This window comes from Tamandua tetradactyla, chromosome 9 (genome assembly GCF_023851605.1).
Source record: "Tamandua tetradactyla isolate mTamTet1 chromosome 9, mTamTet1.pri, whole genome shotgun sequence".
Taxonomy (NCBI): domain Eukaryota; kingdom Metazoa; phylum Chordata; class Mammalia; order Pilosa; family Myrmecophagidae; genus Tamandua; species Tamandua tetradactyla.
Window position 1 is genome coordinate 30,317,345 of NC_135335.1, and position 14,555 is coordinate 30,331,899.

Consider the following 14,555-nt stretch of genomic DNA (forward strand, 5'->3'; position numbering starts at 1 on the left):
ATAAACCGGAACTGTCACAACCAGGTTCAGCAAGCACTATGTGGGGAAGGAAATGATGGGAAATAGATGTGGTGGGGCTTCCAGTAGTTGCAAAGGTGGTTAGGGAGGCACTGTCATAAGGAAAACAGAGGCATGGCAAGCCTCTGTCACAGCTTAGCCCAGCAAAGGGCGAATGGAAGAACTGCTGAGTGACAGCCAACTTGGAGGGGAGGTGGGGGTGGGGGTGGGGGCAATCCATTTCTGTTGTGTTTCTATGTTGGTTGGATTAATTTTAGAATTAAAAATTACATTGATAACTTCTGTTCTGGTTTGCTAGCTGCCAGAATGCAACACACCAGAGACGGATTGGCTTTTAATAAAAGGGATTTATTTTGTTAATTCTTCAGAGGAAAGGCAGCTAACTTTCCACTGAGGTTCTTTCTTACGTGGAAGGCACAGGATGGTCTCTGCTGGTCTTCTCTCCAGGCCCCTGGGTTCCAACAACTTTCCCCGGGGTGACTTCTTTCTGCATCTCCAAAGGCCTGGGCTGAGCTGCAAGTGCTGAGATGAGGAATGCCGAGCTGCTAGCTGTGCTACTTTGCGATCTCTCATTTACACGCCAGCCAATTAAGTCAAACGTCACTCATTGCAGCAGACACGCCTCCTAGCCGACTGCAGATGTAATTGGCAACAGATGAGGTTCACATACCGTTGGCTTATGTCCGCAGCAACAAAACTAGGTATGCTCACCTGGCCAAGTTGACAACTGAATCTAACCAACACAACTTCCTTAAGAATTTTAATTCATTCCTGCCTCTAAGTGAAAACACTGTTAAATGAAAAATATGTCCATTGGTTTTAGTGGGAAAAATTATATGGATTCTCTATTCCAACCAAGGATGCACCCCAGTTTTTCGCAGATCGATCAATTGCATGATGAGAAGATAAACAACAATTGAAAGGAAATTAAGAGAGTTTTGTGCGTACAACATAATGTGATAAGTTTTGTTGCACCCATGAAAAAGGAAAAGGGTGCATGAGAGTAGGTGGTGAGCAGTGGCAGATACAGTGGGAGGTCATCTTGGAAGGTGCGTTCTTTTTTCTTGACAGTTTTCTTCAGTTTTTCCAACCTTCTGGGGAATTGGGGTTTTCTTGCACTCAAATGTCACTCAAAATCAAAATTATAACACACACACAAAATACCTCTAGGGCAAAATAAAAGCTAAACACAAGAGTGTGTCAATATGAATGAAAATCACCCACAGTATGGCAGAATGCAGCGTCTTGAAAGACGTCTCATGGAGCGTCATCAAAACAGGATGTGCACTTCCAGTTTGTTTCACAGATTTTCTTGGGGATATAGGTCAGCATGTCTTTGTCTGAAACCAAATTGTCAAAATATCACTATTTGTAGGGAGTATTTATTTAGTGTTTTGACCGAAAAAGTTATTATGCTGAAATAAAGTTGTCTAAAAAGTGATGTAATTTTTCAAGTGCTATAATGCCAAAAAAGAATCCAACCAGGGTTGAGATTAGGGGGAGGCAAACACACACCTCGGGTACAAATTTAAGGAGACGCAAAAGAGGGCAATAATCAAGATAAATGTATTAGTTAGGGTTCCCTAGAGAAACAGTCAACAGGAAATATTCATAAATATAAAATTTATAAAAGTGTCTCATGTAACCGTGGGAACGTAGAGTCCAAAAACTGTAGGGCAGGCTGTGAAGCTGACGATTCCAATGGATGGTCTGGACGAACTCCACAGGAGAGGCTCACGGGCCAAAGCTGGAAGAGAGGTCTGTCTCTTCTGAATCCTCCTTAAAAGGCTTCCAGTGATTAGATTGAGCATCACTCATTGCAGAAGACACTCCCCTTGGCTGATTACAAATGGAATAAGCTGTGAATGTAGCTGATGTAATCATGATTTAATGCTATGAAATGTCCTCATAGCAAAAGACGGGCCAGCACTTGCCCAACCAGACAAACAGGTACCACTTGGTCAAGTTGACACATGAACCTGACCATGACAATAAATAATATGTTAATGCAATATTTTAAAAAATCAAACTTAATGCAAAGAATCCATGTTGAATTCTGTGGTAGTTTGAGGATTTTATGAACCCCAGAAAAGGCCAGGTTCTTTTCATCAATTCCTGTGGGTGCAGACCTATTGTAGGTGGGACCTTTTGATTAGAGTATTTCAACTGAGGAATTGCCCCAAGGTGGGCCTCAAATCCTTTTACTGGAATCCTGTATAAGGGATGAAATCGAGAGAAGCTCAGAGAAGCTGAGAGAGAAGAGCACAAAGAAGCTGAGAGAGGAGGCAACTGAAGCCAGAAGCTGAAGGTGATAAAACCCGGGAGTGGAGACCAGAAGATGCAGGCCATGTGCACTCCAAAGGGAAGAGGGTCCCAGACCTCAGAGAAGGCGTCGTCCTGTTGGTGCCTTAATTTGACATACTCATGGCCGTAAAACTGTAAATCTATAAAATAATAAATCCCCATTTAAAAACCACCCATTTCTGCTATATTTAATTCCAGTAGCTTTAGCAAACCTAAATCCTGACCCTCACCCTAAAAATAAACTAACCTTACCTTAATCATTATCTTAATTTTAGCTCTAGCCTAACCATTTCCCTAACCTAACCTAATCCTACCCAGTCTTAACCTAAACTTAACCCTAATTCTATCCTAACCAAAACTCAACACCACCTAAATCTAACCATAACCTAACCGTAACCCCAATCCTTAGTTAACCCTGACTTAATCATGATCATAGCCTGACTGCAGCCCTAATCCTAATCTGACCCTAACCCTTTTCTAAAAGTAACCCTAATCCTAATGTAACCCGAACCTAACCCTAATTTAACCCCAAAGCTAACTATAACCCTAATCTAGCCCTCACCCTAACCTTACCCTAGCACTAACCCATACTCATTCATGGGTAAAGCACTTGTAACTGAGAAATTTGGATTTTAGGGATGATTATGGTTGCTGAATCATTATATAGATATTCGTTTTGCTTTCTGGTATATTGGAGTAGACAGAGGGAAATACCTGAAATCTTTGAACTGTAATCCAACTGCCTTGATCTCTGATAATGATTGTATAGGCTTTATTTTGTGCCCTTGTGATTGTGAAAACCTTGTGACTGATCCTTACTTGTACCCATTTTATCTGTTTTTTCAACTTTAGAATCTTGTGATCACTAAAGACAGCCCCTAATGTTTATTAATGAAGGGTTCTGGGTCAGCCCAAAACTAACCCACCCCAAGTCCAAAGTTATCTTGATAACCCAGGTTGGATCTAACCACAGTGGGCCCACCTGACATGCTCAGTAGCTTTGACCTTGATCTACAAGTCACATACACCTCATTATAATACTAAAAATCACGCCCATCATCATATCAAGGCTACCATTTTCTGTTTATACTCTGTGAGCATGTAATCAATCTACACATGGCCAATAATTAGATCACCTCTAATCACATCATCTGTTGTGCTATTATCCCCAAATCTGCCCATCTTTTAATAATATAAAACTATCGGAGTTACTGCAGTTCAGGGAGACAGATTTTTGGACCAATGGGCCATCTGTTCTCCTGCTTCATGCCTAGCAATAAACTCTCTTTTTGAAACGCTGGTGTCTCAGGAATTGGTCATTTGAGTGCATCGGGCAAAAGAATCCACTGCCTTGGCATGGTTGCACACTTGAGGGTAGCCCAGTCCACAGCTCCCTAAGGACATTTAACCTCCACATAACTGGACACCTGCCTAGCCTTTGAGTATTAGCCCTTCACTAATTTTATCTGATCATTTTTTCCTTTACTGTTTACCCCGGCCTTGATCTTCTGCCTTCCTATTTGATCGCATCCCACGTACTTTCAGTAAAGTCCTCCATGGAGCAAGGCAGTGAACACATGAGCGTTCTCACTCTGCTGGGCGTGACTGCTGCCATCACATCTCCTGGGAACTGGGAATCTGGGAACTGGGACATTAGCTGTAGCCTAACTGATGGAAGGGCCAGAACCTTCTTCCCCATGAAGGAAGTTGTTCCTTTTCTTGCCAGGGTCGCCAGAAGCTAAAGACCACGAGGCTCAGCGAGCCCTGGATTATATACAGTTTGAGGAGAGGCGGAGTTAGGGCGTGGCCTCCAGGGGAAGGTAGCCAATCACACAGGGAGGATGGATGAGTGACTGTGACCATAGAGATGCTGTTCCTGAGTGTACTTGTAGCAGTGGATGTTGGGCAGGTGGAGGACTAAGGAGAAGGCCAATAGGGTTAAAGAGACAAGACTGCATCATCACTAGTCGCCGGTGAGGCTTGTAATTCAGAGGTCTAGAAGAACCCGACGTGCCAAAATGGCGAGGGAGGGAGAGAAAGAGACTAAGCCACCAGGCCAAGAATAAAATTATGCCACACATTAGCTGTAGCCTAACTGATGGAAGGACCAGAACCTTCTTCCCCATGAAGGAAGTTGTTCCTTTTCTTGGTGTGTGCGCACGTGACGTTGCCAGTCCAAGGTGGGTTTTATCTGGGTCCTCTGGTGGGAAGTGTCTGTAATACAGGCTTGGAGAGAAGTGGCTTTGAGGTCCTTAGGCCTTGGTAATTCTACCTTGGAGCCCCGAAGCTATCCACAGGCAGTGAGGACTCCCTTCAGGTGGGTTAGGATGGGGCTGGAGGACACTAGCCTTCCACACCCCAGAGATTTATCAACACTGCCTCCCTTATGGGTGGGGCAGGGGTGTCCTGTCCGGGTCCCCAGACGTGGGCTTGAACTCAGCCTTCTGTACCAGCCTTCACAAATCACCCCACCCTTGCAGACTTGATATACTTACAGTTTAGTTGAGGACAGCACCTCCAACTACCCAGAATTCAAGGAGGTCCTCTGCAGAAGCCCCCAACGGGAGCAGGGAGGGCTCAATCCAGGTGAATTCCAAGGCCTTCCTGGAAAGTTTAACATGGGCAAATGGGTATATCATGCAACCTTTACTTATCCATGGAATTTTGGGGGATGCATGTGTGTTCTCTTCTTTCCTAGTTCCTCAGCCCTCAAACTGAGCTGTTCATCACATCTTGTTGATTATCCTTCTGCAATGGTTCCTGGTTGAGATTCTGCTTCTGCGTTCCCCACAGCCGTGGCCCTCGTGGAGACCCTCACTCCCCACTGAGCCTCCCCAAGCTTGCTCCTGGGGCCCCTCCTCGCAGGGCCTCAGCTCTGTCTTCCTGGGCAGGCATCTCAGCTGCTCCTTGGTGAGAGTTTCAATGCAGACATTAGTTCCTGCACCAGTCTGGGTTCTCCAGAGAAACAGAACCACCAAGGTTCTTAAAATAAAATATTTATTTTAAGGAATTGGCTCAAGTAGGTGTGGGGGCTGGTGAGTCTGAAATCTGTAGGGCAGGTGGCAGGCTGGAAACTCAGGCAGGATTTTTATGCTACAGTCTTGAGGCAGACTTTCTTCTCCAGGAAACCTCCGTTTTGGCTCTTAAGGCCTCCAGCTGATTGGACGAGGTCAGCTTACATCATGGAAGGTAATCACCTTTATTTAAAGTCACCTGATGGCAGATGCTGAGATATATCCTAAGTAGCAAACCAGACCAGCATTTCACCAAACAACCAGATGCCATTGCCTAGCCAAGCCAAGTGACATGTAAAATTAACCAAATTAACCATCACAGTTCCAGTGACAAGGCCTGCTGCATGTTCCCATATTTGACCTTCCTTTCATTCTTAGGTGGCATATGGCCTGTTTCCCAGCCTCCCTTGCATTTGGATACAGCCATGCAATCAGATTTCAGATGTGAGCAGAAATTTTAGATATGATTTCTGGTTTATTCCCATGAAAGGAGCATGCCTGCCTTTTTTCCTCTTCTCCCTTCTTCCTGGCTGGGATGAGGAAGTGGTGATGGGAGCTGCAGCAGCCATCTTATACCAGGAGACAGAAGACATGCAGGCAAGATTTCAGAGCAATGAGATAGCCCAGGAAATTGGAAGATGGGAGGAGAAAAAGTTTGGCGGCAACTCTTCCCCTGCTAGCTTTCAAGGATACAGCGTGATAGGTGGCGCCTCTCCCATGGCTACAGTTCTCTGTGCTCCAGCGGCCACCTTATGTCCCAGCCCTGAAGGGTATCGCAGCTCCCCATTATTGCTAGTTTCAGGGTGAAGCACCATCCCCGATTGGGCCCATAACCCTCCTCCAGTAAATAGCCCTTTTACTAAACTACCCTTGAATAAGTTTGAAAAAAAAATTTTTCCCCCGAGATTTCCAGGAGACATCTGGAAGAGGGACAGCAAACTGGAGGTAAGTGTGTGCAATGCGATCCTGTGGTTGTGAAAGGAAGTAGCCCACGCAGCTCCACACGTGTGTTGGTGGTGTCTGTATGTGATAAATATGAGCAGGGAACAATCAGAACAATTAGGGTAGAATTAAGACCAGGAGTTGACTTGGGTGACCTGGTTGGGAGGATTGTGGAAGGAGGAAGCCGAGGAAAAAGGAAAAAGAATGAAGAAAACCCGTCAGCATTAAAGAGGCCCGTGGGTGACATGACATTTACATATGTATGTAAGTTTATATATGTGGGCAATGTATAAAGGAATTAAATCTAAAATGCAAAGAGGAAGTAAACTCTGATCTGATCACCTACCTCCCCCGTGTGCTGTCCCACCCCACCCATCTCCATGGAGCTCCCCGCCTGCACCACAGCCCCACCCCCTCCCTGTCACCTAGCACTGGTCACAGTTTCCTAACACACCCAGACTCTCCCATCTCCAAGCCTTTGCCGGCCCTGTTCCCTCTGCCTGGGGCGCCCTTTCCTTCTTGCTGCTACATGCCATCACAGACTCTTTTGAAGCTCCCTGAGAGATATTCCTCGGGCATCGGGAGCAGACACGAGGCAAGTGCCTACTGTTTGCCAGGCATGGGGTGGGTTTTGCAATTGGGCTCACTGATTTCATCCTCACCCAGTCCCAGGGTCCGCTCTTTGCTGCAGCGAGTTGTTCACTCCAAGGGCAAGGGCAAGTTCCTCCCTCGATCCAAGTCCGTCTCCCCACTGGACCCCCAACTTTGCTTGATTCCTTCCAGATAGCAGAGGAGGAAACTGAAGCTCAGAGTGGCAGGATAAGGTGCTCAAGATCACACAGCTAGCGGGGTGGGATTCGAATCCAAGTTTCTGGCTCCAAGCCTGGGCTCCTTGCTCCCCAGCCCAGGCTATCCCCCTAAGAGGGAGGACAAGGTGAAAATTTGGCTCAGGCACAGGTGTTTGGAGGTTCGTTGCTCCCATCTCAGCAGGTGCTTTGCTCAGACACACTCTGGATAAGAGGGCTGGGGGTGGAAGCAGCTGCAGTGGGCCCCAGACAGGGCCAGCGCCCCCAGGGCTCCCAGCCAGGGAGAAGGCCTCAGCCCAGCTCCCAGCGCTGTGGGCATGGATGGTCACTGCTCACATGTTACCCTCCTCGTTAAACACCCTCTTCTCAGGTACCCTCCTGGCTTCCCTGCCTCCCCTACAGGGCAAACGTGGCAGCCTCTGGGGCAGGCAGGTAAGTCACCCAATGGGGGAGAACACTCCTGGGTCTGCCTCACCCAGGAGCGAAAATTTAAAAAAAACTTAAAAATGAATTCTTTATTTTTATTCTGATAATGTATAAAGAACACAAAATGTCCCATTTTAATGTGTCCAAGTGTACAATTCAGTGACGTTAATGATACTCGCAACATTGTGTTACCATCTCCACCATCCATTACCAAAACTCTTTCATCACTCCCAATAAGCATTATTTCATCTCACCCATTAAGCAGTAATGCCCCTTCCTCTCCCCCAGGTTACATGCCTTAAAGGGTGCCTCGGCTTCCTGCAGGCGTGCTGACTGGCCCAACTTGGGCCAACCTGAGCTCCTTCTGTCTCTGAGACATCAACTGCAGTACCTTCTGCTCTGAGCCCTGTCCTGCCCGCCCACCCCCACCTGCCCCCCGGTTCTACTGGCCAACTCCTGCTCCTCTTTGGGGTCCTCAGACACAGTAGTGTCCTCTGGAAAGCCATGCTGACCCCACCTGCTGAATGCCGAATGCAGAGCCTGGCACAAAACAGGTGCTCCAAAAGAACTTTGGAAGGAGTCAGTGAACATCCACAGAGGAAAGATGAAAAGCCAACACAATTAGCACGTTTGCTCTATGTTTAATAGAACTAAGTTTGGGTTGGACTCAGTTGGCTGTAAGTGGACAGTGTGCCTGGAGAGAATGGGATGCCAGTAGGCTCTGCACAATGCCAGGCCCTTGGAGGGGGTGGGAGGTGACTCAGGTTTATCCACCTAGGACCAGCTTCATAGTTATGGGACCCAGTGCAAACTGAAAATGTAAGGCCCCTTGTTCAAAAATTATTAAGAAATTCAAGGGGGTGGCAGCAGAGCATTAAACCAAGTGAGCCTGGGACCTTTCTAACCTGGGGTCATCTATGAGTGGCCAGGTCCCACGCCTGCGAAATTGACCCTGCGTCCACACCCCCAGTGCCAAGTTCATGTCTTGGCCGGAGAAAGCATGTCTTCACTCATTCACTTGCTCACTCATTCGTTCACCCACATGTTCATTACTCACTCGTTCATTCCTAACTAATTCATTCATTACTCATTCATTCACTCCTCACTTATTATGCATTTATTTTTTTCATTCATTTACCTAGTACTCATTCATCCCTTCATTCATTCCAAACTTATTCATTCATGCCTCATTTATGCATTCATTTGCTCATCCATTCATTACTCATTCATTCATTCACTATTTATCTCCAACTCATTCATTAATTATTCGCCCCTTCATCTCTTCATTAATTCATCATACTTATTCATTCATTCCTCATTCATTTATGCATTCATTTGTTCATTCATTCACTTATTCACTCATTCATCCATTACTCACTCTCTCATTCACTCATTCATTTATTAAAACTTTACTTGGCACTTGCTGGGAACAAGACAGGGATCTAGACACTGGGCACACATCCTGCTGGAGCTTACATTTGAATGGGAGGAGACAGACAGTAACCAAATGAACAAGCAAAATCTACAGCACATCAGACAGCAATAAATATGCTGGAGAAAAATAAGGCAGAGCAGGGGCCCAAGGCGAGTGTGGTAATTTCAGGTAAGGTGGGCAGAAAAGCTTTGGTGGAAGATGATGTCTAGGCAAAGGCTTGAAAGGAGGTGAGGGAGCAGGACTGGCAAGTTCATGGACAAGGAGGCTGGAGCCAAGTGAACAAAGGCAAGGGCAGGGGCCCGAAGGCCTTGGTAAGGCCTTTGGTCTTTATGTGACTGTGATGGGTGCTTTGGGGAGTTTCTGAGGAGAGAGGGGACATCGTCTGACTCCTATATTAATAGCATGCTCTGGCTGCTGTGTGGAAACTGAGGACAGGGGAGAAGGGAGGAAAGAAGGTGCTGTCATAGAAGCCACTGTTGTCATCTGGAGATGATGGTGACAGCCATGGGGCCAAAGAGAAATGACCTGTCTCTGGGTGTATCCTGGAGGTGGAGCTGCTGGGCTGTACGGCTGGATGGCTGTGGGTGTGAGACAAAAGAGGGTCCAAGGATAGTGTCAAAGGTTCTTAGGCCAAGAAGAAGGGAAGATGGGGCTCCAGGTACCGAGATGGGAGAGGCTGAGTGGGGTGGACATGAGGAGGGGGTGGTTTGGGGACGTGTGAGACACCCATGCAGGACTGTGGAGGACATGGTCAGCCACAGAGACTAGAGCTCAGGGTGGCCTGGGCTGCAGGTGCAAATGTTCATTTTTACCTGGCGGTGAACCAGTGCATTGGGGAGCGGAGACAGGAATGACCCTGGCCCTCTGAGTATCCCAGACAGAAATGAAGTTCACACTCAGTAATCTGGGCCCTGGAAGGGCCCCCTGAGTCTGCATCAGGTGACTGGTGTGGGATAACTGGGGTCAGCCCTGACTCTCCATCCTGCCTGGTAAAAGGGCCTGTTGCTCTCTCTGCAGGAAATGCTGGTAGGATCAGAGGCCCAGTAAGCAGGCAGACCATGTTCAGAAAACATCTGGTTTATTAGGATTAGCTGTAGCGTACATTGTTCCTTTAATAGTTCTTTTAATAGTTCTTTTAATAGTTCTAAATGGATACACGCGTTCCCTGCTAGCAGTATATACGAAAATGGCCGAGTTGCAGTGGCAATTACAAACAGGTAAACTGCGTGGAAAATTATTGTGATCTTTATGGGTTTGTGTTAGCAATTGGAGAGAAAGAACTAAAAGAGAGTGTGAGATGGAGCCACACAGTGCCTGGAAATGGGCTGCTGGGCAGGACCAGGGTTGTTATGGAGGTGGGGAGGGAGCTGGGGTCGCTCGCCACTAGATGGGGGAGGGAGGTTGCCCTCCCACCCCCCCTCCATCATCCCTGCAAAGAAAGAGGGGCTTGGGCTTCCCGAGAGGCACGGGGTGGGAGCTCCCCTGGCTGGAGGTATGGAAGCCATTTCTGGGTGAGCTAGTGTGGCATCAGAGTGAATGGGGAAGGGTCTCATCCACACCAAGCCTCCAGCGAAAGCCCCCGATTAGTTTCATCCTTCATCCAGGCAGAGTTGGCAGGGCTGCATCTCCGACGTCTCCTCCCTGGTCTGCACCCTTCTCTCCATTTCTCAGGGCCAAGCTCTCCCAACTCCAGAGCTCAGGCTCTGCTCTAAAGCTGGGCGTGTCTATGAGACCCAACTCAATTTCCAGACATGACTGAGGTCCCTTGCTCCTGCATGGTCTCCCTGTTCAGCAGGCGGGCGTGGCGTGCAGCTGCCCCTTCTCCCCTCTTCCAGATCAGCCAAGACAGTCCTGATTTCAAAGAGTATTCTTTTTTACTCTAGGCGGTTCTTTAACCAGACAAGTAAATGAGACTGAATTGGTATGTGCCTCTGTAAGAGCTTTCGTGTAACTAAATTCATGCATCTGAAAGTGTCCTCGGTCAGACCTCATCCCTGACATTTAACTACATGGAGAGGCTGCAGGCGGACGAGGGGGGCGGGGAGCGGTTGGTGGAGTCAGTAGCTGATCTGTGGTATCACAGCTCAGGGCATGAATTGCAGATCTGAGCTCTGGGGAGCTTGGGTTTGCAGATGGAGTTTCTGCAGTTCCTTAGCTGAGGAGCAGAAATGAGGCTGCCCGGCTGCCCGGACCCTGATCTTCTCTCCTAGTGCCTGCTTTCTACTCCCAAAAGAAGCCAAAGAAATAAGTGGAGACGGCCCTGCCTGGGGTTCAGGGTCCAGTTAGCACCCTAAGCAACCACCTTGCTCACTGTTGGGGGTCTGTGGGGGTGGGGAGCGCCTCTCTCTGGGGCGGGACTCAGGAGAACAGCTATCCCGTGGCCACCAGAGCACAGTTTCCTTCAGCCTGGGGGCCCCAGGCCTCCTCCAGGGTGACCAGTTCTTGGTTCTGCCAAGAGGGGAGGGGAAGATAAGGGGCTCCCCTCCTGGGAAACCCAGAGTAAGCCCTGAGAATGAACAGGGCGTGAGTGCCTGGACAGCTCTTCTCGCTGCTGCGGGCAGAGGTGGGTATTTCTTTCAGCCCAAGCCCCCACTCCTGCCAGGGGAGGGAGCAGCGTCTGTCCATGGCCCGCGGACCCGTGGGTCTTACAGCCCATGGGGGATAATTTTCCCATGGCCCTGCTGGTCTAAAACCCAACAGGGAGAGGGTACCCAGGAGGTTCAGTGGTAGAATGCTCACCTTTCATGCGGGAGACCCGGGTTCGATTCCCAGACCATGCACCACCCCCTCCCCACTAAAAAAAAAAAAAAAACCCAAGAAGGAAGAGGCTGGTGGGGAACAGCACCTACCCCCCAGGCTACCCCCACCCAGAGGCCTAATAGCCACTAATTAGCCTCATGAGGTAAAAGGAAATCCCATCGGGGGAGTGCCAACCTTCCCGCACCTGGTGGCCCGTCCCTCTTTATTGCTGGCCCTGCATGTGGGCCCAGGGGGAGGTTTGCACATGAAAGAAGCAGTGCCAGAGCTCAGGAGCGCCACCCGCCTTCCCCGCCTCGGTGGGCCGCTGTGGGTGGGGACAGGGTGGCAAGCTCTGGTCATGGCCTTCCGAGGGCCTTGCCTCTGCTCAGTCACAGCACCCTGGGCGAGCAGGTACAGAGGTGGGTGGGCCGGGCATGGGTCAGGGCCTGGGACGCGGCCCCTCCAGCCTGCCCCCCACCGCTTGCTGCCGGAAGCCTCCTGCCAGGAAACACCCAATTCCAGGCTCTCCTCTGCAGGGCTACAGCTTATCAACCTGAACATGGGGGTTCTTGCCAGCCACCCAAAGGACCGTCCCAGACATTCTGACTGTGACCTATCCCCCCTCCCCAAGAGCCCCAGCGGTGCCAGGGTTGCAGTGCTGAGCTGGAGACCTGGTGGCAGGGCCTGCAGCACTCTCCACCCCACTGCTCCCCACGTTCTTTCAAGCTCCCCTTGCTTCCACCCTAATAGTCTATGCTTTAGAATATACATTATATATTAAACATTTCATCTTCAATATAATTTTTCTGCCAGGTAAAATTCACTAAGGAAAGGCACCCTCTTTGAATAGCCACAGGAGGCAGCGGGCGTCACACACACTCCCATGATGGAGGAAGAAAGGGTGAGTATGGGAGGAAGAACTGAGGATTTTCTGCTTGTTTCTCTTTCTGGGCTTAAACCTTGACCCCACCCCAGAGGAAGTGACATGGATCAGGGGTGGCCGCCCATTCGGAGTAAATGGTGCATGGTTTCTGGGCCTTTGAGGGGCCCGGGGATCTGCTCGGAGTTGCTAGCTTCCATGGAGACACCAGCCACCTTGTGACATGGCCAGAGAAAGGTCTCCCGGTTGTGGCTGGTGGGGGAGCGGGAAGTGGGATGGAGGTGGGGCACAGATGGATAATAAGCTCTAGTATCAGGAGAAGATTCTCCTCAAATTATTGCAGTCTGGTACTCCAAGGAACCTCAGGAATTCCTGGGAACCTTCACGGGAGCTGGTAGAGGTGGGGCAGAGGTTTTACTTTTTTAAAGGGGCCTTTCAGCATTTTTCCTTCTCTTGAAAATTGCCGCTGACCCTACTTCCTTTTTGCATCAAGTCTCTACCCCTAAAAGTAGATGCAGTCAGTGGCTCACGGCCTAAATGCATGACATTAAAGTCTAGTTTTTTTCCTTTAAGCCAATGTGCTTGGGATTTCTCCAATTTGAGATACGTATTTTCTGCAAGCCACATCCTCTGCCCTTCCTCTGCCTGCTTCCCCCAGACCGTGAAATGGTAGCCAGGCCTGTGAATTCAGGGTGGGGACCCTGCTCTGGCTGCAGCTGTCCTTTGAGACACCCACATATTAATTTCATGGAAGACGGAGTTGGCTACTTCAGGAAGCTCCTTGTGGAGAACGTGGTAGGCACCTTCGTAAATCTGCAACGAGGAGACACACAAACAATCAGGGGTAGCAGGTGGCTGACGGAGGCAGGAGGGAGTGTCTTCCCTACAGTGTCCTCTGTCCACTGGACTCAGTCCCCACCCCCCGAGGGTCTGCTGGTGGCTTCATATCACATGCTCCAGGCTCATCTGGGTCATCTAATGGTTCACACGCACCAAAATGGTCCCTCATGTCCTAGTATCTCCTTGACTCCACATCACTCTCCAGATGTCAAAACCTTTTTGGTGCCTCCATTCACTCATTCCCTGTCTCCCCTCTCTTGCCTTCCACTTAGCCCTCAGTTAATACCAATCTGACCTTGGCTTCCACCAACCCACAGACTCCATTTTCTTCAAGGTCGCCAATGACCTTCAACTTGCCATATCCAGTGGATGCCTGTTTTGCCCTCCATATCATTTGACTTCTCAGCATCACTCAAAACAGTTGAACGATCTTCCCTTTCACAAACATTTTCCTCTTGTGCCTTCTAGGATTTTATACATCCCTGCTTTTCCTCCTACCTCATCAGCAGTTCCTTCTCAGCTAGGCTGGGTCCTACTGGCCCACCAAACTCTGCCATTGGGGTGGCCTCAGGGCTTGCCTTGGGCCCTCTTCTCTTCTCTCTCTAATAATCTCATCTAGTCCCAAGGCTTTGAAAACCATTCATGAGCCAATGAATTTATGTCTCCAGCCAGACCTCCCTTCTGAACTCTAACCATTTGGTTCACTCCCATTGCACTGGCATCCTTTGGGATACTTGTATACTGCACTGAGAGCCTTCCAAGCTGGGGGTCTTCACCCCGTTCTTTCCTCTCTCTGGAATGTCCTTCAATGCTTCCTTCCACCATCAGACCTCACACTTGCCTGTCCAACCTAAGGTAAGCTTTACCCATCCTCTGTTCCTGCTCCTGCAACACCCCACTTAATTTCCCCTAGGGCATGAGTCATGCCTCTTGGCCATCTCAATCATTTCATTGTTCATTTGCTCATTATCTGTTTCTTTCACCAGGATACAGACCCCATGGGAGGGTAGGGACTTGGACCATCTTGTTCACGGGACTGGCACAAAATACGTGCCCAATAAACATTTGGTGAATTAAAGAATCAGTGAATGGGTGGCTGAGTGAAGAATAAATGAATGATTCTTGGTGGACTACTCTGGAAGGGTCAACAG

The 14,555-nt window shown here is 48.9% G+C and overlaps 1 protein-coding gene across 7 annotated transcripts in view; it reads right to left on the reverse strand.

Moving 5' to 3' along the window:
* Window positions 1-10,006: 10,006 nt before the first annotated feature.
* The window catches only part of MGLL (monoglyceride lipase), a 175,734-nt gene continuing 171,185 nt past the window's right edge, over window positions 10,007-14,555 (reverse strand). For all 7 annotated transcript variants that reach the window (XM_077116336.1, XM_077116333.1, XM_077116339.1 and 4 more), the window contains one exon: window positions 10,007-13,377. In XM_077116336.1, coding sequence (XP_076972451.1) covers window positions 13,252-13,377 — 126 coding nt within the window. In that variant the 3' untranslated portion in view covers window positions 10,007-13,251. The remainder of the gene's footprint in view (window positions 13,378-14,555) is intronic.